This window comes from Astatotilapia calliptera, chromosome 14 (genome assembly GCF_964374335.1).
Source record: "Astatotilapia calliptera chromosome 14, fAstCal68.1, whole genome shotgun sequence".
NCBI lineage: Eukaryota > Metazoa > Chordata > Actinopteri > Cichliformes > Cichlidae > Astatotilapia > Astatotilapia calliptera.
Genome location: NC_137435.1, coordinates 17,871,263 through 17,896,794, shown reverse-complemented (window position 1 = coordinate 17,896,794; position 25,532 = coordinate 17,871,263). Strand labels below are relative to the sequence as shown.

The following is a 25,532-nucleotide window of genomic DNA, read 5'->3' as shown; positions in this document are numbered from 1 at the left end:
ATGGGAGGTATTACGATGGGAGGGGGAAGATAGGCCTACCTACCTATTGCTTGGTTTAAGTTGAGTGGGAAACACAGTTGAGTAAAAAGCAGAGGAGACGAAAGGAAGGAGAACAAACGTGCTTAATGTTTCACCACCATGCTCCAGACTGTGTAAACCTGCACTGAAAAAGCTCCACCCACCTGCTCTCACCTCCACTCTACACACTTTGCTTTCCTGAGTCCAATGGATAAACATGACCCGGTAGGTTCTGATTCTTGCTGGCGTGTATTCACTCAATAGTCAAACTTCCCACTTAATTACTGTTCACCTGAATGATGGCTGTGTTTTCTGCTTCAGTTTGCATTGTTTTGAATTTAGAGAACTGTGTTGCTTGTGAGTATATGTTGCATTCTTCAGAAGGCTGAAGAATGTTGTTCAGTAAAGAGATTACAGAGCGAAAGATTTGACTTCACTTTCCTTCAGGTGTTATAGAGGCTTTCTGTCTTGGCTTATATAGTCTATATGGGCAATTATTTGTATTCTTTATTCAATTTTAGACTGTGTAATATAGAGATATGGTATAGATGCACGAACACATAAACAAATCCCTGTGTCTGTGAAATTGTGTATATTCCTGATGTGATGATGGAGGAAATAATGTTATTAAACTTCACATTTTCATTGTACTAACTCTTGTCTTTTTAGATAAAATAAAGAGAGAGATACCTGTAATTGCACCTTTCTGCATTTCATTGTATGTTCTGGATGTTGTGTTTGAATCTAGAATTATTAATTTTGCCCATACAAGGCTGGCAGATTAAAAAAGGGGGACAGTTTTAGTTTACCATTTTATATCAGATTATGTTGTAGCTTACCCTCAACTGTGCTAACAGAAGAAAATGGATGGATGGATTTTGTAATTTTAGATGACATGGTTTGTGTGAGTGATGCTGTCCTTTGTGTTGCATAGATCCTCTAATTTTTCCACCTTTTATTTATAATAATAGCTTGAGAGCAAACTGTGAAATATGACCGTGTGCACTATGCTGAGAAATATGACTATACCTCCACCTAATTCTGCTAAGGCATTTGATTACAATAAAGTAAGGTTTATGCTGCCTATAGGTCTTTAAAAAAAAAAAAACTATACATCTTTGTTGGTGAGTAATGCTTGCCTTCACAGTTTCACACTTTTACTGAACTTAACTTGAAACAGGTTTAATAGCAAATCTAAATTTTGAGAACTATATGCTCGTCTCCCCAGTTTATGGAAGTGTGATCACATTGATATTAGAAAAAGGTCTCAACAGCTGAGGAAAGGCAATGGTCAAGCCCAAAATTTAGACTGCATAAAGGAAAGTATTTCTTTAAGGGTTATTTACCAGTGACCCTACCCTAATAGCACATCTTATTTTTTCTCAATTTCTTGGTGCGGTTCATACACAAACTGCAAACTGCTCATAGCAGCAGTTTCAGGATTGAAATCACTTACAACGTGACAAAAACTGTTTAAATAATGTATGTATGTATGTGAAAACAAACAAATGTTTCTCTTTCATGCTATAAGAATGTCAGGAGGTCAAATGACTCATCAGAAACTTGTTTTTTCACATTGTATGACTTTCTACAGAGGCTTAGTTGATAATGGAAACAGGTGATTAAGGCATGCTGTGTTCAAACAGGTACAGCCACAGAGCATTTAGCATTTGCAAACGTTGATATCACCAGCTGCGTTCCCACATGTCGCATAAAGAGCACAGTACTAAAATTAGCACACGTTTTAATTGCTGTACAAAAATACTTTTGCTTAGTTTAGCTGAAAATAGTTTCACATGTAAGTTAGTGACATGTTGGTTGGTAGATTTTGTTACCTTTAGACACAACCAGGCACCAGTAGAAGGTTTGCCTCATTAGACTGATCTACAAAATATATTTTTATTTGCTAGTAGGAAATTCCAGGTCTTTATCCATTGTTTTACAGTGATTTCAGATATGTAATCAAATTAAAGCTTGCGTGTCAGGTTTGTGACATACACATCACTCATGTTTTGATACTGCTGAACATCAATATATCAACACAATGTTTGGAATTGTAGCTATTTTCTGCCAAGACTGTTTTAATTTGTTTCCTAGAGATATGTTAAAGCAAATCTCTGTTAATTTAGCTCTTGGTTTTTCACTTGTACAGCATATCTGTTTGTCTTTTTAGGGACCAAGAGTTGATATTGGCTTTTTATTTTGATGAAATCCATGAGCCATGCTCCAGCAATGAGCATGGGAAAATCTTAGTAGTTCACACACTTTCAGTGTGTTATCCACAAGCTCAGCAAAACTTTTTCCTCTGTGACTGCTAAGAAAATTCTGCACAACCTAGTTGAGCTGGGTTCAGTTTCATTCGGAACCAATCATCAAACATCCGTTCACAGATTTCAGGACCAGCAAAAATGCTTTCCTTAACTTTGGTTTTACTTTTCTTGAGACCAAACTTATTTCTTAAATGCTGAAACATCATCGAAGTTGGCGAGTACTTGGAACATAATTTTCCAGTTTGGTGTCAGCCAGTAAAATCTGCTAAAATACAGGTGAAAGAGTCTCAGAAGGAAAATGCTTGTTGACCAGTGTTGTTATTCTTATTAGATTAATTTCCGGTGAAATTAATCTAATAAATTAATCAGACCATTTGTCATTAAAACAAGAAAACATGAATATTGAAGAAATCAGCAGAAAACTTGGTTTAAAACCAAAGATCATGCTGTTATTGATGAAGAAAATAACAAATCAAATTCACATTTTTCTGCCCAAATTTGATTTAGCACAGTGGACATAATTTATAAGACTTTAAGTACTTTGTAACCATATAACTAGGTAAAGATTGACTCTATCTGCATACCTGGTGTGAACACATGAGGATGAATCTTTTTTAACTTGTTTGCTCTAAAACAAAATTGCAGTCTATAACCAGTGCAGTCTTCTAATAAATAAATGTATCTTAATTTTAAAGCTTAATTAAGATTCAACATTATTTATGACCGAATTCAATTGAAAAAAATAATATTTTAAATAACAAAGAAAAAAGGGTTTTCTTCAACCAACAGATTCAGATTTATCCCTGACAAAAAATAGACAAACATCTTTTAAAGCGAAACAATGGGCAATGAACACCATGCTATGTTACACAAGTGCTACACCTATGGCAATTATAGTCCATTGTGCACACTCACAGGGTTTTTTACTGCTCCTGACTGGGTAGCAGAATCACCTGAATCACCTAGCCAGTAAGAGAAAACATACCTAAAATGCCATTGCACACTATTTCAAGGAAATGGTGCATGTGACACTGAAACACTAGCAGCACAGGCCAAATTCCTTTCAGAATAAACACAGCATGTGTTGGTGCAGTGATTCTCAAAGTGTGGGATGGGGGCCAGGGGTGATCATTGTTAATAATTGATAAAAATGGGGAGGTATGGCCCACAGACTAACTTTATCATCTTAGGAAAAAAGAAAACGAGACACCGGGTCAGTGTTAGGGTGCTGGATTGCTGGATTGTTCCGTAGTAGAAAGGCAATCAGAGAGATATTGTTATATGCAGTGATTCCAGTCAATGACACCCTAAGGTTGACAAATGCTTACTGGAACTTTTTTGTTGACCAAAAACAATACCACACCCTCTTAAAACAAACAAAAAGAAAAAATGCATTAGAAAGTGTTGCAACATCCTTGTTTTGCCCAGATTAACCTCCAACACTTTTGGGAGAACTTATTAAAGTAACACTTGCTAACAACGAAGTGATACCAAAACCAGTTATTTGGTAGATACAGTAGGGAAACGCACTACGGCTGACAGCTGCTTAGACACCATTCTTTTACTAAGGTGGCTATCTAACTAGTCAGTAGTCTGTGCCATGAGTCACTCCCAATGAACACATGGTAGACCTTTAACCCATGTGGATTAAAGTATTTGAGCCACTTATTCCTCTAAGAAAAACCCAGCGAACAAACTTGTTCTTAGGTGCATTTTTCCCACTATCATTTTGCACCAACTTGTCTCATGCAAGTCTCCAAATATGGATTAAGACCTTTGTTTGAAATTCTTGATATGGCTACTAGCAGAGACGATATCACTGAGAAATGAGGAACATACTCCTAAATCTGATCTGTTAGACACTGTTGCCAGGATACATCACTTCTTTCTTTGTGCCTATAAGGTTGTTGAGCTGGTGTAGACTTGATAACAGTGTTTGGATATCATGGAGGACAATAGGTTACATGCAGACTCTTGACAACCACAAATGTGCAGAGTCTTAACAACAAGAAACACATATGGATGATTTACCATTTTAGCTCATGTATGTCTAATTGTATATATTATACCTAATATATATGCCTTAGAACATGACTTAGTACTGGAAAAATCCTTGTTGGCAAGCACAGGGGTCACCAGGTTTTTACTTATCTCAGGAAGGCCCACTTTGGCCCACTTCTCTTTACAGAATCAAATCCTTTAGTTTTCTTGGCTGCTGCTTGGCAATTTGAAACTTCAGCTCTCTCCACAGATTTTCTATATGAGTGAGTTCTGGCTATGCCCCTGCATGACCTTGACCATGGTCTTGCACATGGTGGTGGTCAGAGTCAGGTTTCTAGCTAGGCTGTAGAGGACCAAATACTAATTTCCCTCATTGACATGCAAAACAATTAATAACTTTGATTTAATTTGGTTGAAATTCAGAACGTTCAGGTTCTCCCCATTAAAATAAAACTACTCTCAAGATGAGCAAACATAGAAAGCAAACAAACAACATCTTGTGCCCAAGGAGTGATTACATAATATTGGACATAGACTTCACATGACATTGTTTGTTATTCCAGTTAGAGATTTTATCTATGAAATCTTGCAGAGTATTTGTTTTGCCCTCATTGTTTTTGTCTTTTTCTCTTAGGGCACCCCCCCTCCTCCCTACTACTCTGTTGCTGTCCACACACAGCCACCCCTCAGGTCTTATGAAGAGGTGGTGTATGGCTTCGGTCCAGGGATGATGCCCCCAACCCAGCCACGTTACATCCCTCGGTATCCATCATCTGTGGCTGTTCCCCAAGTCTCACAGCCCATCACAAGTGAGTTATACCCGCTCCTCCCATATTTTCTAGGAATAAAATCCACGTATTGCAAATGTACAAACAAAATAAATGCTGAGTCAGAGTCGCTCCAACGATCATTAATATGTGTGTCACTATATGCTTTTGTTCTGACTGTGTTTAGTTCCAAAGAAGAAAAAGGGATGCTGTGAGAGCAAGAAAAGGTGCATTGGTGTGTCGGTGTCAGTCCTACTGTTGCTTGCTCTGCTGGGGGTGGCCATTTGGCTTGGAGGTATACTTTGATCACTGAACAGTGTCATCAAAACGTGTGAACTAAGTTATTTGAACCTGTTGTATCTGCATGTGAATCTCAGTTACTTACAGTATTTTTGTGCCCTTGTGGTCCTAAGAGTGTAAGAATTTATCTATTTTCATTTGCTCATTTTTGTGTATGTTGGTATTTAAAAACAGTATGAAGCATAAACTCAGTTATTAAATGTCATTACCAGTATATAACACATTATTTTGCAACTATAAATAAAAATGGAATGGAATTATATGAATTTTTTTACTTCCACAGAGATTTGTTGGCACTGACAAAATGTTTTCTCTGTGTGGTCCGTTGCATGCGGTGCTCACTTTGAAAATCATTTATGTTAACTGGAGTACGTATAAATAGTTGCTGATATTTATTAAGTGAGATGGAAAGTCAATTTTAAGATGCATATTACTGTTCTTATTTTATTTCATTATTTTGTTTGTGTGAAGGATAACAATAATGGCACACTCTACCTCTACTTACTTTAAAATCATTACTACATACTCTCCAACCACAGTTGTGTACGGCACCAGGAGAGCAACATCAGCGATCCACTACGATGAGCATGATGGGAGCAATGATGAGAAAACCCAAAGTGCAGTTTTGCCAAAGGACAACTGCCCAAACAATACTGTAATTTGTGATGGAAAAGAGGACTGCCAACATGGCACTGACGAAGCATACTGTGGTAAATCAGCACACTCATAAAGAAAGAAGATGAAGTAGGATTGGAAAATAACAATAATAATCTATGGAAGGAATATGTATCAATATATGTAAGAATTCTTAGGGGATCCAACTTAAATCTGAATCATGTATAATTGTATTGGCTTTATTCATATTATACACTCTATGTAATGCCTAACAACAAGGTAAATATATTAGAAGAATGCACAAGAAAGGTCTTGGCAAATTAAACATTTTCTGCAAAATGAAAGCTAAAATTGCCTAATAGTCACATGTGCACATAATGGACTTAGGAGATTTAAGGTGTATTCTTTTTGTTATCCCTTCTTGTTATTACTTCTCCAGTGAGGTTTGGTGAGGGAAACAGTCTGCAGGTCAGAACAGCCACAGATGGCCGCTTCCTACCAGTGTGTAACCAAGGGTGGGATGACAATGAAGCCAAGCAGATCTGCAAGCGGCAAGGATTCAGAAAGTATGATCATCACTTTACCCTGCCTATTATTGTCATAGCTCACCTAAAATGTATTGAACATCATGTATAAAAAAGTTTAAAGATAGCTGGGTGCTGGTATAGTTCAGTAGAACAGGCAACCCAGACCATTGCAGAGGCCTGGGTTTGCATACACCCTGAGGCCCTTTACTAGCTGTCTTCTCTCTAGTGCCCTATATAAATAAAGGCTAAAAAGTTTAAAGGCAGCTGAGAAAAAATTTGGATCAAAGGTAATCTTCATAATATATCTTACCATTATCTATCATCATTTAGACCTAGCACGGGCTTCATGAATGAGTGATTTAGCTTGTCATTTGGAAGGGTCGATTTCAACAACAGCCCTTAAACACGTGGGCTTCAAACCCCAACCTGTAATTACCCACAGAGGTTCATGAAACATCACCTGATCTGCTGCTGTGTTTAGGGTTGAATTGATTCTCCACAGGAATGACTACCAGTGGGGCATCTCAGTATGATAGAAGCGCAATTAGTTTACAGATTCACTCAGATATTGACTGCAGAAAATGGTCTCTATATGTGCACGTTTATCTAATCATTTTTCTCTCTGTCTCCAGCGTCTATATGACAGCTACAATTCAATCAGATTCCACAGGTTTAACACTGAACAGTACAAGATCTGCTCCAATCCAGGCTCGGGTAAATGTCAGGTACATATGATTTGTTGGTTAACAACATTAGCATTGGTTGACTGCATGTACCCATTTTAACATGTTTCCCTTATTGTGGCAACATGCAGTTCTCCCTGTCCGAACAAGCAGACTGTCTCCCTGCAGTGTGTGGGTAAGGAGCCTCCATCTGTTCCTACAGTCATATGTCACACACTTTTTATTTCTTTTTCTATGTCTGCCTTACACCCAGTACCTATGACTGAAATGCAGTTATTAGCCAGTGCAATACTAACAAAAGTATCTGAATCACTTTCTGAAAATTTCAAGGTTCAAGCATTTTTCTGTTAGAATTTTTGATAGCTTTGGTCAGTACACACGGTCGCAATCATGGGGATGATTGCTGGCTGTACGGTTATTCAGATGATGATAACTGACAACCTCCAGGAGGGTGAGCCACAGAAGGTCACTGCTGAAAAGGCTAACTTTAACAGGCAAGATGAAGCTTTGAAAGGATTGTCAAAGAACTTGGCAGAGCTTTGAATTTGGGAAAGAGGCTGCTATTTTAGCATTAAGAGCCACCAAATACATCTTGATATTAGGAATGTGAGAAACAATATCAAAAATGTCTTACCTGGACTTTATGTCCAACGTCCTTTTAAAAGATCAAATTGCATTTCGCATTTCATTTGTAAATCAAGGTCCTGAAGTCTGGAGGAAAGAGAGGACAGAGACAGAATCCAAAGTGTTTGAAGTCCTGTGTGCTTTTGCTGTCTATGATGATTTGGGGCACCAAATCATGTCAGTGATATTTTATCATATCAAAAGTTAATGCAGCCATATACCAGGAGAGAGAACTTCATGAGGACTTGATTTCTAGTTGGCGATTCCTTTTCCTAACGGAATAAAAACCTATCCACAATGCCATAACTACTGCTAAATGGTTTACCAATCGTGATCAGAATGCTGATAATCATTACTGCATTTGGCCAACCGGTCTGATCTGAATCCCAAAGAGAATCTATTAGACATTTAAGAGGAAGAAAACCCCCAAAATACAGATGACCTGAAGGCCAAAGCAAAGTAACTTGAGCTTCAATAACATCTCCAGATTGCCATACCTTCGATTCCAGATTTCTATAGATTTCTATAGATCATGATGAACTATAAACCCAGGACCCACTGCACCAGTGTAGGGTGCAACAGTGGATCCAATGATTTAATCCCAATACCTAATGGCAGTCAGGGGGCCATAGTCTAGCCTGCAGAAGTCTGTTCATCCTCTCATTGATATGGTTCTCCAAACCATCATATCACCATAACATACAGGTTTCTCTAGACCCTTTCATGTCTCTCAGATATGGTAAGTGTGAACCTGCTCTTACCTGCGAAAAGCACAGGGTGCCAGTGGTGGGTCTGCAATTTCTGGTAGTGAGCACAGGGCCAATAGTGGATGTTAGGACCTCATCAAAGCAGTTAAGAAAACCCCTCTGCTACTTAACTGGCTAAAATTTGGCCTCATAAAATCTTAAGACTTGTTTAAAGTTGTGTAAAAATTACTCAAAGAGTTCTTAAGTTATGGCCAGAAGGTGTTTTGTTAGGTGACCTTGATAACATAAAACATTGTGACTCCTATGAAGATCTAACAGCACTGCAGCAGCAACGCTGGCACATACAATGTATTTTTTTCTGCATTCATCAAGGATAAAACTGTATGCTGACAATAGTTTTGTTTCCCTTTCTTTCTTTTGCATGGTACCTTGCATTGTTGTCCAGATTGTGGTAAGCAGCAGGCCACGTCCCGGATCATTGGTGGCACCATAGCTAAAATAGGTCATTGGCCTTGGCAGTTGTCACTACAGTTCAGAGGATCCCATGTCTGCGGAGGAGTCCTGATCTCCCCTGATTTTGTGCTTTCTGCTGCCCACTGTTTCCCAAGGTGACAAAAAAAAATAAAATAAAATAAAACAAACATACCTTTGTAAATGTTTTATCACACTCTCTTAAATTGACCATAGTCTACCTTAATAAACTCTCTGATTCCTAGAGTCTGTACATTGTAATTGTAGATATTTTAAGGTCCAGCTGCAGTTAACAATTCAAAATTCATACATTTTAAAAACCATAATGCCAATTATTCTGTGCTGAAATCTACATTAATCTGTTGCTGTCCATTGAAGAGTGTTTTTCGGGGTTTCAGAGACAACTCGGCTCTATCCCCTCAGAACTGGAGAGTATATGGTGGAACGGTGTCGCTGAACAACCTGCCTGTTCCGTACTTTGTTGAGAAGATCATAGTCAATGAGAACTATAACACTAAAACAAATGACCAAGATGTTGTTCTTCTCAAACTTACATCCCCAGTCACTTTCAATGGTTAGTTGCATCTTTACATTCTTTAACAAATGTGTGTAGTCATCCAACCTCTATAGCTGTGTTCAGATTTTAATAATCACATAAGCATGTGTGTGGGCATCATGTTGGAAAGCAGAGTGTGTGAAGGATTTAATTGCTTCCTCCATGGAAATATCCAGCACAGAAATCCTTCGATGATGAAACCTGTGTTTAATAGCACTATGGAGAGTGTTATGCATATATATTCTGCACAGTATAGTGGGGGAAATAATTATTTGATCCCATGCTGAATTTGCTCAAAGAAAGGAACAGTCTTTAATTTTTATGGTAGCTTTATTTTAAGCAACCATACACATTACATAAAGTTTTTCCAAATTCAGCAGGGGATCAAATAAGTATTTCTCTTACTCTCTGCTGTATATAGTCTACAGTAGATTGTGTAGATTATTAACAAAAACAGGACACTGAAACAATGTGCAGGATAGTAATAGCAATGAAAATATTTCCTTTGCTGCTCAGTCTGAGCTTTGAAAGCCTGTGAGTTCACAGTCAAACTGTTAATCTGCTTTACATAGTGAAGTTGTTTTACCGTATATGTACAGATCTATCTACAATACTATCCTTTTGAGCACACAAGGCGGCTGATGTGTTGGCAAAATTTAAATACATATTTTTGTGTTAACCAGATAAAGTTCAGCCTGCTTGTCTGCCAGCATATAACCAGAACTTTGTCCAAGGAACTCAGTGCTGGACCTCGGGTTTTGGCACCACACAGGCCGGTTCAGGTAAGCAGAAATTCAGAAATGTTAAGTATCTAGAAATCTAGACTAGAAATCTAGCAAATGACCAAGTTTTAGTTATTCATGAATGTAATTTATTTTACTGAATTCCCATGATTTCCATACTAATGTGTTGGGCAATACAGTCTGCCTTGCGTCTGCATTACATGTTTAAGTGCTGTTGTTTCCAGTAGTGTTTGATTGTTTTACTGTAGATAAGGCTTTAAAAGTTTAGGTTTGGTCTATGAGTGACGTTTAGCCATTTTACTCACTGAAACTAAAGCCTTAAATTGTAGGAAGTTAGCACCCACCCAACGCATTGATAGAACAAAAAACAAACAAACATGAGCATAAATATTCGCAGCCTTTGCTATGGCACTCAAAATATGTCAGATGTTTCTACAACATGACTGAAGTCCATCTGTGGTAAATTCAGTAGATTGGACATTATTTTGAAAAGCACACATCGTCTATATAAGGTCCCATAGTTGATGGTGCTAATGAATTGTTGAGAAAGAATTGTATGGAGGTATAGATCTGGGGAAAGGTGCAGAAAAAAAAGAAAAAGAAAAACTTCTGCAGCATTAAAGGTTCCAGTGAGCATAATGGCCTCCATCATCCATAAATGGAAGAAGTCTGAAACCATCAGGGCTCTGTCTGGCCAGTCTGAGGTACTGGGAAAGAAAGGCCTTAGTTAGGGAGGAGACCAAGAACCCAATGATCACTCTGACAGAGCTCCATCTTTGCTCTGTGGAGATAGGAGAACCTTTTAGAAGAACAACCATTTCTACAGCACTACACCAGTCAGGCCTGTAAGGCAGAATGACCAGACGGAAGCCACTCCTCAGTGAAAGGCAAACTATTAAACATTGCTGATGCAATAAAAAAACAAACAAAAAAAAATCTGCAAGCTGAGAAAGACTGGGGAAGGATTACAAGAAAGCAACATCAGGGAATGATGAGAAAGTAACTAGTATCTGTTGTCTATATAATCATCTGATGAAAAATATGCTTGAAAAAATAATGTTAACGACTGATGGGTGGGTGACAACTCTCAATCAATAAACAAAAGACTGCGAAATTATTAATCATAAAAACTGAAGAAAAATGAAGAAAACAAACAATGCACAATTTCTGTTGCTTAGACGGTGCAACTCACAATAATGTATAATATTTACATCAAGCTACTATTGTGGGGTATTATATTGCCATGGAAAGGAAACAATGACGTTTTTTTGTTTTTTCTTTTTTTTTTAAAGGTGTTGTCTCGAAGGATCTGATGGAAGTGAGTGTGGACATCATTGATACACGGGTGTGTAACAGTCGTGATGCTTATGGAGGTCTGGTGACCAATAATATGCTTTGTGCTGGGAAACTCGAAGGAGGCAAAGACTCCTGTCAGGTGAGCAGTCAGTATTAAGGAACAGCTAACAGAAATCATATAAGTATGCATGGATTTGACCATCTAGCAAACTTTGGAGTAACATTTCTGTTAATCAAGTATAATATATTTTTCCAGGGTGACAGTGGTGGACCTCTGGTATGCCAGGGAGAGAGTCGCTTTTACCTGGTGGGGATTACCAGCTGGGGAGCTGGCTGTGGTGAAAAAAACAAACCCGGGGTTTACACCAGAGTCAGTAGTGTTCTGCCCTGGATCTACACAAGCATGCATGTAAGAGTGAAAGCAAAAAGAATAAATAAGAACTAGAAGGGGAAGGCTTTCTCTATGTTAACTCCTCCTTTGCCTCTTGCAGAGAGCTATGGTGTGACATCACTTTGCCTACTGCTGGTGTTTTCCTCCCAATGAAGTTGTCTTGAGGGAGTAGCAGCATGACAGAAATGCCCACATACATTCATTAATGTTGTGCTCATCATCTATACTCATCCCAGGTCACATGGATTTAATATATTTTACACTACCCACATGTATACAAGCTAATCAGTGCACTGACTTCAGTCTTTCAATTTTGATTTTATTCTTTTGTGTGTACTAAAGCTTATTTTTAATTTAAGTGAGCTTTAAAAGCAGATTTTTTTTTCAATTGTATCTTATTGTAATTCAATGAAAGGCTTTACTGAGGTTCCACTGAGATTTCCTTAATCAGTTTGTGGTTGATTAATGTATGATTGTGTATGATTAATTATTATGAAGGTGTTTTTTTCTCCCAGGAACCCAATTTTAACTGTTGTGTACCATATTAAAATCAAAACATTTTGTGCATTACCTTGCACTTGAGTCACTAAGCAGTGCACTTAAGCCACTACTCATGTTGGGATTTTTCTTGAAATTGTTCTTGATTGTATGCCATTTTTCCGTATTCTTTGTTATGTTCATGTCATAAGTTTGTGAAGGATTGCGCGAATAACAAACACAACATATATCAGATAAAGAAGGAACCATCCACTCCCCTTTGTTGTGGTGTTTAATGATTTTGTGAGCAGGAGGGTCTGTGGTGAGCGTGCCTGGTGTGTGAGAGAGGGAGAGATGCAGAAAGGGAGCGGCAGGGACGATTCCACGCACTAAATAAGCAGTCACTCCAGGAGTCACACTGTTGTCGTCATCACATCTATTTTTCCAGGGGAAGTACATATGAGCAGGTTGCACATATTGACAGATGAGAATACTTGAAGCAGAGTCCTTGTGAGACAAACTGATTGATTTTTGCAGCTGGATATCAGTTTGTTAACCAACTGGAGAAACAAAAGGTAAGTTAATAAGCGACATATTTGATTGTGTTATTCATATAAAGACAAAAAGGGATCCAGTGGTCTAAAAAGAATATGAGTGCAATAGGACTGTAAGGCAAGGCAATTTTATTCATAACGCCTCTCCAGTGTGCATAAATTGTGTCTTTCGTGCAAACTTCTTTGTGGAATTATTTTAGGCAAACGTGCGGTGTCATTTATTATTATTATTATTATTGTTTTCAATAATAACCACCTGTCTGGTGTACATGGTCACAATAACTAATCGAGCTGGCATTTTCAAGGCTGCTTGTTATTTACCACGCGAACATGTACCACGAGGGTGTGTCTGTTGGCACTAATCGCTGGCTACGCGGATATTGCAAAAACGGGATAAAAACCATTATTAATCCACTTGTCATTTTCAAGTAAAATGAACTCGTTCGTTGTGACACTGCTGTTTAGCTGTTTCCGTGAAAAGGAAAATCACCAGGCGGATGATGGCTCGGGTTTTCTCAATCATCAGATAATCCACAGGTTGAGAGACGCAAAAGTGGATCAATGCGAAGACGTCACGCATCGGATATTGAGGCATATTGTGCAAGGTGTTTTTTGTTGTTGTTTTATGTCAGTCAAACCAAACAACACGTAACTTAGCTCAGAGCCTTGATGGATCGTCACGAGTAATAGAGAGGTTATCAGTGTGTGTGATTGAGGTCTCCCTTTGTCCCCGACAGGCGACTTTATCTGGAAACAACCGCTGAATGTACGGTCACGCTCATTATTTATTTATTTACTTATTTATTTATAAATCAGTTATCTTAGAAATCGTCTCAATGGAGGCCAGAGATTTCGACCTTAAAGATGCACGCCACACCCCTTATTCCTGTTTAAGTGGAGTCAGTGTTGTCTCTGCTTTAACCCATTTCTCTTTCGGCGCCACAATTGTCAGTTGGAGACAGTTACCATGGCGATAACTGGACACTAAATTACGATGGCTGTCATAGTGGTGTAACATCATTATAATGGTAGATATAGAGGTCAAGGCTGTTTTTTGTTTTGTTTTGTTTTGTTTTTTGGATTCATGCATTGTACAGCTGCCCCACATTGTATTGATGTTAATATATAGGGCTCTTTTCATATTTAGTTGGATTTATTGGGTTTAGATAATGCCTCAGGGTTATTAGTCACCCAAACTAATTTCCTTCAGACACCCGCACTACTCCAAAGTGTAAAGTGAAACAGGAAGATATGGCCCAGTTATCCCAGACAATATTTTAAAACTGTGTTAAAAGGTACGCCTGATAGCTAACCAATAGATCTACAAAGCAAATAGTGTGGTATCAGTCAGGGAAGTGCAAATTGAGGTGCAAATGAAAACTACACGAATTTGCACTTCCCTGACTTTGAAGCACACAGGAAATGCCAGTGGGGGAAAACAACAACAACAAGAACAAAAACATCTGTCATGTGATAATTTCAAATATCACCTAACCTCTGTTTCATTTGGTACATGATAGGCTATTGATAGAACTACTATACTATTATTACAGTATAGGGTCTCTATCTTGCAATATAAAGCGCATTGAGGCAACTGCTATTGTGATTTGGCACTAATATGAATTAAATTGAATTGAATTGACTGAGTGTTGGTGTTAGTGGGGTGTGGTCATCTGTAAAAACACACACTGTCATTTTAGGATGGATTTTCCTTCATGACCTTGTTGTTTTTCCCCCCACAACTCCTGCATGAGAGTTACACATTTGCCAAGCAGTATAATGTCAAAGGTTAAACCATTATTTTTTTTTCATGTCTCTGTGATTCTGGAGCACTCTGCTGCCCTTGTGTACTTCACTATCTCACTGCTGTTATTGCTTTGTCCCTCCTTGGCCTTTGTTTTTAAAGCTCTTTGCATGTTATACTGTAAATGTCACTACAGTACAACAGGCTGCCCTACCACAGTCCTCTCCCCTCAGACAGTGTCTCCTCTGCATGCCCTTCACCTGTACTACCAGACAATGTCTAACCCTGTCAGCCTGTCTCCCAGTCTCACTGGCTTTCAGCTTGCCCTTTCCTCGTCCCAACATTACAGGAAACAGCCTCCATTCAATGTTGTTGCCTTTTCCAAACAGATATCATCACCACGTCTGCCCTTTTCTAGTTCTGTACTCTCAGAAAATAGAAAGCCTGGCTGAGGAACTTGATATTACCAAACAATGGTGCAGATTAGACAGAGGAAAGATGGAAAGGCAACTGCTCAGGTGTCATGTTCACACACAGGGAGAAAAAGGCTGGCAGAAACAATCAAACGATACATTATATGGGGAAGTACAATTGTGCCAAATGTCTAACTCGTTCTCACAGGAAAAATATGACACTGACCCACCCAAGGTCAAAAGTTCTACACTTCAGAAGGAAGCCAAATTGAACTCAAACAAAAGTCATTGTAATTTTTGTACTCATCTGATGGTCATGGATATTGGCCAGAGAAGTAAGTAATTTTAAGCTAAACCTATGAAGCTGATATTTTAGTACTGGTGTATAAATGTTTTGTCTTCATCCCTTTGTGGGATATTTGATAGGACTTGGTAGATTACTGGTTTATGTCATATACAAGTACATTGTAAACCAAATTATGATATTTTCTTAAATATAACCAAGTTATCCCATATGGAAAAGATATATATAAATCTTATAAAGTTTGTATCTGTCTTGTGTGAAACTTGTATGAAAAACATACAAGAGTGAAAACACATATAAGATCCCTTGAAAAATTATATAATGAAACTTGTATGTTTTGGATACTTACTAAAACAATATATGAAAGTAATGAGAAAGTGGCCACTTTCATGAGTAAATCATATAAGTTTTTACTATTTCTTTTCCATATGGGATTTAGTGCCTAAACCTTACCTAACAGTGAGTAAACTGTTAAACTGAACAGTGACTGAAACCGAAAAGAAACAGTAAGCAGCAAAGTATAAAAACTCCACTACTGACTAGATTATATATAGTGTTATATATAAAACACTCAAATCTAAGGAATTTCATTCCTTCAAACACAATATCGTAAAAAGGTAGTGTAAAATAACAGGCATCAACTATTTTTCTACACATCTCATCTTTATGTCTAGCACTCTAAATAAATATTCTTCTGCTTTTCAGCCATTAAAAATCAAGACTTTTTGCAGGCAATCTAAAATCAATCTAGAATCAATCTAAAATCAATGCCTCAATTGCTGAAACCGTTGCAGAACTTTTTCCAAGATGATTTTTTTTTACTGCTCAAGGGACAGCTCTCTATGTCCTTACAAAGAGGGATGAGTGTTGCGGTCTGAATAAACTTGCTATATTTTGTGTGACGCTGATTGCGTGCCCTTTAACCTCAGACTATCTTTGGCTACTCTGAAATCAGCTGAGGTTGTCCGGCTGGCCACTTAACCCTGGGCACTTACTGTCATATCTATGCCATTAGCAAGTGCCTGAGTAAGAAGGACACAAAAGAGCATCAAACTTCTCTCCATCAGCCTTGGTATGGTTCTGTCTACTTTTTCAAAATTCTCTCCTTCCATTAGCACCAAAGTGACAGATCGAGCTTTAGATTACCAGTGCAAGAGAGCAGCTGGCTGACACACATTACGCCATATTGCTCTTGCTGTATTATGTTGAGACATATTATGCCAAGACATTATTCACATGAATAAGTGAACAATTCCCCATGTCAGTATGACCTCAGATTATGCTATTTGATATAAAAGCAATCTTGTGTATGCACACACACACAGGTGACATGATACATTTTCCTCATAATGTTTACTGATGCACAGCCGGTGGTAATGCATCAACAAATGTAACATATTCAGGGAGGAATGATGCCACCTTGTAAGTGCTAATATTTACTAATAGCCACTTGAGGTATTGCAAAAAACAAAAACAAAAAAACAAATCATTGAAAAAAACCATTTTCTCCTTTTATAATTAAAAAGCCTTTTAAAAAGCATTCAGGTCACTCTCCCTCTATCATGTTCATAAATGTAATTTTTGTGATGTCATCACCAATTAAAGGCTTAGTGGAAATCTGATCTGTGGGTGGGCCCAGGAGGATAAAAAAACTTTCACTGACTATTGATTATTTCTGATAAAGGCTCATCAAGCAGCCAACATCTTTTAGAGCACAGTTGCTTCTTGCTATCTGCCTTTTTATTTATTTATCTCATATCATCCTTGATAGTGTTTTTCCAACAGCAGTTTAACAGCATGTGAAGAGTGAAAGATGAAAGTGAAAGACCATTGAAAAGGGAGTTGCAGGTGGCTCACGGTCAAATACCTTCCTTTATTGTAACCATCATCACGGCTGTCAGCTCTTTGATTATTGTGATTTTAGCCACAGTAAAACTAGCATGAAAGATGAAGCATTAAAGATTAAAAAAAGAAACTAAACAATTGTCCATGAAACAAGGAGTGTTTGACAAAATAAACATAGATGACTTGCTTAGCTAATGAATGACCTATTTTTTTTATGCCTGTTGCATGCTGCACGTGAGCAGATGCAGTGTTTATTAATAAAGTTGAACTGCATGTTAATCTTCTCAAATGCACACCTTGAAAAAAGAGGACAGAGCTTTCTGTCTTGTCTGCTTAGTAACAGGTGTGGGGAAAAAAAGTCCTGCGCTAAAGGAAGCTATTTTCTTTTCTATCACTGGGATGTTACATAGAACTTTAAAGGTCTTAATAATGCAACATATAAATGAATACATTGATATTATTTATTTAAAAGGGACAGTGCATATTGTTGAATATATCAATGTAAATAAACAGAGTTAGCCAAAAGGCTACTTTTCATCTGTTGTCCCTGGCAGGTCGGACTAAAACGATAAATAAGAAATTCAACACACCATCAAACAATGTACACCAATCTAGTCCATACACAACAAATTTAAAGCATAAAATTTCATAGGACTGTAAGAAAATGCAGAACAACAAATGTTGTAATTTTTAAAATACATTAAAAATAACATATATTAATATCAAATTCATGATCACAAATCTGATTCCCCTTTAGCCATTATTTGAGATGAGTTTTAAATGATTTGAAGGTAGTACATTCTCCTATTACAGCTGGAATATTATTCCAAATGTCACTACCTTTAACTGATAATATCTTTAACTGATGATTCCACCTTATGATTTGAGAATCACAAGGTGGAATCTATAGAAATGTACTTGTGTGTGAAACAGGCATTTAACAAAAAATATTTCTTCTGTTCAAGGTCACATGCAAGGATTTTTGTTTCAGATGTATCATTCTATTGGATGGGACAGCTTCATCTGTTCCTCCATCGTCATCTTATGTCACATCATTTTAGAAATGTCCCAGTTACTATTGTGCTGTTTAGATCTGTTTATAGCTCACAAATCAAATAAGCGGAGCACAACATACAAATTGCAAGTGCGCAGGAATGCTGTTGTTCATACTACAACTAATGACCATAATGGGATAATTTGTTTGCTTAAATGCATTATGTCCTATACAAGTGATGCAGCTGAACACAGGCAAATAGACAGATGGCTAGATGGACATAAATAGACCCAGTCAATCAGAGGACCAGTTCAGTTCTCTTAGAATTAGTAGTCGATACTCTCCGTTAACAGTACTAAAGTATGGGTTATAAAACCTCTGGAAGGTGCAGTGCAGACATCCCATGGTTTGTTTATAGATCATGCATGTTGAACTGCAGACTTGTTTTGTTTTATTAGTTCACACAGAGCATTGTTCTGCTCCATCAAATCCATTGCTGTCATGCTGTGTTTCCCATCTATATTCATTTAGAGTGAAGGATTATAGTCAATAGTCACTGTCAGCTGATGTATAACAATCTATCAGACACTTTATTTGCACAAGCTAATTTGATAGGGCTTTGGACTGCTCACTAAACACTAATCCATGACACGTATTTGCATTCAACAGCCATGTACAGTGGTATCATGATATTAGAGTGACAAAAAACATAAACAGATTAACTGAACCTGCCATATCTTTTGTTTGTTTACATGCTACAAAATAAAATCAAGAAAGTGGTCTAAGTTGGTCTCAGAGATTCAAACACTAGAGGTCAAAGGTGAGACTCATTCATTATGCTAAAACACAGCCAAAAAAGACCAAATCTGTTCATTTTACACATTCTCACACACCTGAATTTTTATCACCAGATGGTCTGGATGATGTCAGAATGCAAACTGATTAACTGAGTTTCAATTTTACTATAATTCCCTTTACAACTGATCACAGAATAACTAGGAGGGAAGAAATTTCATAAATTGACTTGTTGTAAAAAAAAATATTGTTAATTGAGGGTATAGAACAACTTGATGCATATTTTTTCAGCACTTGAAAGTTGAGCCCAATTCTGTAGTCCTTGGATTACTGCACTGTGTTCAAGGACAGATTTTACAATCTCACAACTTTTCTAAAATCTTACTTTAACACTGAGAAGTTTCGGGACACCCAACATTATTCACACAAGTTTTTCTCAGTGGATTTAAACCAAGCAACATGAGGCAGCATTTAATGTCTAGAAACTGCTAAAACTTCCCATCCATCCATCCATCCATCCATCCATCCATATGTGTAATACCTTTCATTTCTATGTTACCGTGAATTGTGTTAATGATATTGTGAAAAACAAACGTCCCTTCCCTGTGCAGAATGTCATGACAACCCACGTAATAACGCTCTAGATATTTTAATCTGGGTCAAAGTGGGGAACCCACCGGCTGATTGACACTCCAACATAGCGAGTTGTGGAGCCATATACCTTGGATGTCTAAAAATGATTAATTAAATAAACTGAATATTAATAAATACATAAAATATTTTAGCTCATTATAGTTTGCCTGGACATAACAACATTATAGTTGCCTGAACATAAGAGATATCTCTGTAGCAGACATGGTGTGTGTCTGCACGTGGGTGCGCACTGAATAGCCTACATAAAAATAGGTCAAGGTTGTGTGATGCCCACAGAGACGAAGAAGCAGTCTCTGCCAGAAAAAGAGAACATGTATGGCTCTGAACACAGATCATTGTGCAAGATAAAAGCTGTATCCACAAGCATTTGACATCTGCTATACTCCAAAAGGCTGGACAGAGCAAGTGTTGTGCGTGATGTGAGTCCTCTTTCCTCTCACTCAATAGGTGCGTAATTGTGTGGTCATCATCTTGCGCAGTATACCTTGAATGCATGTTCATTGTTGCTGTTTTTGTACCAGACTGCAGACATGAATGTGCTGGAGTGGAGTGGGGAAAACAAACAATCAAACAAACAAACAACAAAAATCCCCCTAACTGTCTATTTTGTCTTTCTTCAATTCTCTCTCACCCCCCCCCCCCCTTTCTTTTTCATTACTCTGTGTCAGCAGTTGCCATGGAAACTATTTTGCTCATCGTCTCTTCACTCCTTGTATATATGACTGGTAAGTACAACCCTGCTCATGCAACACACACGTGCATCCATGCATACAAACACACATGCATGCACACTCGCCGATTGTCCATAGGGAGGCAGTGTTGGTGCAAGCGGTGACATTTCATGGAAAAGGACTGGGGGTGGACAAGTCAAATCCATAGAAAAACATCAGTTTAAGTGTGGATTTTACTGATTGCATGCCTGGTCTCTTATTGTGTGGGACTGAATTTGCAAAGATATGTTTTTCATCTTTCACTATGGCCCTCTAATTTCCTGTGTTTTTCCCCTTTCTGTTTTCTTTCCACCTTTTCACTTTAACCACTTAACACTCTGCCTCGCAGCTGCAACAAACACTGATACAGAGGGGGGTGAGTACTCTTCCTGTGGTCTCTAATGGGGTCAAACATTGATCTTAAGTGCTTTACTGATGATCTATTCATGTTTAGATCAGACTCTTCGGATGTACTGATAGAGCCTTAAAATTACCAGACCAAGTTATTAACCCAAACAGATTCTAGTTTTGAAGACATATGAGCAGTAATTTGGCAAGAAATAGAGTTGATAAAGTATGATAAATATATAGGATTTCAAAATCTATGAAATCTAAAGTGTTGCATCTAAAGAGCACTGTTTCAAAGTCAAACCATCATAATGCTATTACTGAAAAATCACTGCTTGAAGTAAATGACATTTTATATGAAATCTATTTAATATGTGATATTATTATATGCAATATTGTTTCATGCCAGCTTTCCCCAGCTTATCTCCTATTGACATATAAAGCTATAAATATTTGTACATAAATAACAAGAATCTATTAAATAAGTACCATGTGTTTTATATTGTGTATATATTTATGTAAGCTGGATATGATAATGTGTGAAGTTACAATTCGTTATTACATTAGAGTTTCAGCTTACAGTGCCACTCCAGACTGAAACTAGAAACACACTGACTTAGGCTTAGTATAGTCATTTTAGCACAAACAAAAATACTGAGATATCCTGAGATACTGTTATTGAGATAAACATCCTGTTCACAATAACATTTTGTTTCTGAAAAATCAAACAAAGAGTATTTATCTTTTTAAACACATGCTCTTCCAGTCTGTATTAGCTGAGGAGAGAGACAGATCACTGAGTTAGTGGTCTTCTATATCCATTTCATTTTCATTAACAGAGCAATAATTTCCTGAATGACTACCAATACCCTTAGGAAAGCTGATTTTAGTTGACTAATTTTCAAGATGAGTCATAAAAATAATTATATAGATTACAAAAGAAGAAAGACATGGATTTTGTCACAAAACACCCAGAAAAGTGTATTGATAATAGTGATACAGGCTTGCAACTGAGACAATGTGTTTTGATTTCTCATTGTGGTTTTATAAATGTGTTTGTTTCCCTGTTAGCAGCAACCAATACATCTGAAAACCCATTTATTTATGGTAAGTTAAAGCAAAACCTTCTGAAATAACTAGCACATTGAAAGTAATTACATAGACATAGACTCATTGTAAATCCCTAAAAATAAATAAATTAAAATTTTTATAAAGCATTATTTGCGATAAACAATGATTAAATTACACCCCTGCTGTTGCTTTCTTTCTCCTGCAGACTATGAGACCTTGAGGATTGGGGGATTGGCATTTGCAGTGGTGCTGTTTACACTTGGCATTCTTCTAATCCTCAGTAAGTTAACCTTGTGTGTGTCGTTTCATCATGTCTACACGCGCTCTCCACTATAACCAAATGTTACAATTTAATTATAAAAAACTGCATTTTCATAGAATTTTCACATCATTCTACTCCATGACCTTTCTTACGCGCTGTTTCACGTAACACTTTAATAGTGATGACACAGATGTTTCGTTCACAACAGAACAATACAGCTGACAGTTTAATGTGTTTCCAGGTCGGCGATGCCGCTGTGGTATTAAACAGAAGCCCAGGTATGTCAGTGTCCCTCTCTGATGTACAGAAATTATTTTTTTTTTGCTGCATGAAGAGCTTTTTTGGGTCATACTATTTGATTTAGTTACCATGACAACCTGTGGATCCTCTCTTCAGGGCCCCCGGAGATGAAGAGGCACAGGAGGAGAATCTGATTGTCTCCAAGGGTAAGATGCACATTTTAACTCTTGTCATTTCCTCCTCACCTCAAGCTCACCCTCTGACATACATCCATAATTAAGTTTCCTTCTGAGAGAGCCCATAGAACACAGGAACTGGGAAATCTGCTCCTTTTGGCTACATTTCAGAATATCTGCAATATCTGCTTTTTTTTTTTTTTTTTTTTTTCTACAGTTAAAAGGCTTTTAAACAATCAGTCAAATGTGGGATCATTTTTTGCAGTGTTTCTGCTCTCATGTTATCCATTTGTCTAAAGCTACTGATGGAAGATGCATTGTGATCCTTTGGTCACATAAAACCAGTAAAATCACAGCAAAAAATATACTTTACGATATGCTATAAAAGAAAAAGTGCAAATATAAACAGTGTTATTACTGTCATTATTACATAACAGTGCTTGATATATTTCAAAAATATTTTTAAATAACATCTTGAAGAGGACATATATTCTTACACCCCACAAAAAGTTGGTGTATACCGTGTATTTCCCCATTATGTGGTTTTCAAGTTTTAGCTTAGAAATATTGCTTAGACTTTTCATTTTAAAGTGGATTTAGTCCACTGTATATAACCCATGTTTTAAAGAGATGTTTCAGCACCTGTTGCTTTAAATCTTAGTGAATCTTAGCTTCTTTTCATGCCGTCTTCAAGAAGAGCTCAGTGATTCACAAGGTAGCAGGGAGAAAGTTTGTCTTTAGGCTTTAGACCAGAAAGTTTTTCTTTAAGATATTATTTTTAGTTTTAAAGTGAAAATTGGTTAAACTTATGCAACAAAACTACTTTAGGTTTGGGGAACAATCAAGGTTTGAATTCAAGTACACCTTTTCAAGAAAGCATATGGACTATGTGTTTTAATTGAATATTTTGATATGATATTTATAGCATTTTTACTGAATTGCATGAGTTAACTTGTGTGAGTTATAAGAGTATCTTCCACTCTAAAATGTGCATACCTTGTACATTAAGTGAGTGAATACATATACTCTACAGTAGTGCTCTTTGTTATAAGGTCACAAGTACAAAATCCAGGTACTCCTTGCATACTTAATGGCCCTCAATTAGCAGCAGAGCCCTAAGCATTGTCCTTCACCTTCAAGTGATTGCAAGTGAGTGAATGTTTTGGCACAGGAGAGGAATATTTAACAAGAAATAACTCTAGGCAAGTTTAATGTTTTGCATGTTCGCTTCAGCTAACTCACTCATCATTGACCTTTTTCAGCTGCAGCAGCTGCCAAGGAGACTCCACCAGAGAACTGAGGCAACTCTAAAGAACTACCTTCTGAAATGAAGATTTTATTTGATACTTGTCTACAATAATAGTGAAGGTGTGGGTGATTATTATAACCGGTCATGCGATAGGGTAAGAGGGGAGGTATATGTTTAGAGGAGTAATGCTGATATGTACATAATTCTTGTGCCTGCTGTTCTTCGTTGTGATCATGCCAGTCCCTCCCTCGCTGCCTGTGCTCTTGTCCATTCCTGTGCCTTTCTGTGACCGTGTCTCCACTTCATTGTCGTAGCCAGTAGCACCTTTAATGCAAGATTGTCTTTAAAAGAAAAGAAGACTTTCAAATCTTGTGTGACCTGCTGTTCCTAATTGTTTTGTTAATTGTCCAGCGTCATATTTTGCCACAGTTAGAATATAACACATACATATATATATATATATATATATATATATATATATATATATATATATATATATATATATATATATATATATATATATATATATATATATATATATATATATACAGTATATATATGTATCAATACGATATGTGTATAAGTAGTACTGACAGTTCACAGAAATATGAATATCTTCATTTACGTTTAAGTGTGAATGGCTGGGTGTGTTTGTGTGGCCACATGAGTGTAGTTATGTGTGCATGCATATCCTGTATGTGTATGATTGTGTGTACATCACAAGTGCATGTGCATCTCTACATGCAAGTGTGATGAGCCTTATATAAGACAATCTCAACTGCCACAGCTCTCTTGAGGGAGCACAGTAGTGTGCAGGTGCCTGCATGGGCCCCTCCACCGCAGTGTTTAACAGTTCATAGTGGAGGAAGCTTCTGCATCAGCTATCTCACTGCCACCTTCTCCACATATCCACTCCACTGCTCTGTCACTGGCTCCGTCAGGATTAGCTAGTCTCCAGCAGGCTATAATTAGTTTTCCCATACACACTCACTGGTGCCACAAATCTGTCGAGCCAGGGTATCGTTCTTTTCTCTTTGTTATTTGTTTAGTCAGTCTCATGATGTTTTAAATAACTAGACATGCATTACACTGCCGGAAGAGAGATTAAGTTTGTCTGTGGAGTTTGAGAGTCGTGATATTGATATTATTTGTTTGCCAGACTACATTAATAGTAGCCTAATGTAAGCCAAATTATAGAGAGAGTATAGATGACTAGTCCTTGTTGTCACCCTGCTGCCAGGTCGGGTTTTAACCAGTATTAAGTCTGAAATTAAACATGACAGCTAAACAAGTAAATATGTTCATTCTTCACACAAGAGCCTTGTTGTGTGGCAACCTGTTGTGCTTTGGCATAAATAAAAGTGGCGGAACACAAAACGTGTATTTTTTTGTTTATTTCTTTTTTGTTTTTATCTTGCTGAAAACCTGATTTTGTTGTAGAATTTGGATTCTTATTGTTTTCTTCAGGGAACTTTCTATAAACATTCATTTACATGCAAACGTCAAACAGCATTTGAAATCACTCTGCTGTTTTCCAATCAATGTCAGTCAAGGTTATAATACTGTCACTTGGGGCTATGAAACCATGTGTCAGGGAAAGATTTCTCCACCTGAAGACTCTATAACATGCCGCATTTTCTGTTACGATTCCAAAGGTTGAAGCAGCTTTTGTTTATTGGCACCAGCTTGCAAATTTTATGAGACTATAAATATGTAACTGAGCGGCT

At 37.4% G+C, this 25,532-nt stretch overlaps 2 protein-coding genes across 3 annotated transcripts; both read left to right on the top strand.

Annotated features, from left to right (window-relative positions):
• The first annotated feature begins 57 nt into the window (after window positions 1–57).
• tmprss13a (transmembrane serine protease 13a) lies at window positions 58–12,724 on the top strand. The gene is made up of 13 exons (XM_026193301.2): window positions 58–243; window positions 4,924–5,098; window positions 5,244–5,351; window positions 5,896–6,066; window positions 6,411–6,537; window positions 7,131–7,223; window positions 7,313–7,356; window positions 8,958–9,120; window positions 9,382–9,557; window positions 10,223–10,321; window positions 11,575–11,717; window positions 11,835–11,987; window positions 12,070–12,724. The coding sequence occupies exons 1-13, from the start codon at window positions 226–228 to the stop codon at window positions 12,082–12,084; spliced, it is 1,485 nt and encodes a 494-aa protein (XP_026049086.1). The 5' UTR covers window positions 58–225; the 3' UTR covers window positions 12,085–12,724.
• An 80-nt stretch (window positions 12,725–12,804) lies between these two features.
• fxyd6 (FXYD domain containing ion transport regulator 6) lies at window positions 12,805–24,172 on the top strand. 2 transcript variants are annotated; one of them, XM_026193302.2, is made up of 8 exons: window positions 12,805–13,021; window positions 20,418–20,474; window positions 20,809–20,835; window positions 21,882–21,914; window positions 22,084–22,158; window positions 22,382–22,418; window positions 22,537–22,586; window positions 23,819–24,172. In XM_026193302.2, exons 2-8 carry the CDS (start codon window positions 20,426–20,428, stop codon window positions 23,854–23,856), a joined length of 309 nt encoding a protein of 102 aa, XP_026049087.1. In that variant the 5' UTR covers window positions 12,805–13,021; window positions 20,418–20,425; the 3' UTR covers window positions 23,857–24,172. The 2 variants fall into 2 exon arrangements, with proteins under 2 accessions (XP_026049087.1, XP_026049089.1); XM_026193304.2 differs by having other exon boundaries at window positions 12,882–13,021; window positions 20,421–20,474.
• The last annotated feature ends 1,360 nt before the right edge of the window (window positions 24,173–25,532 follow it).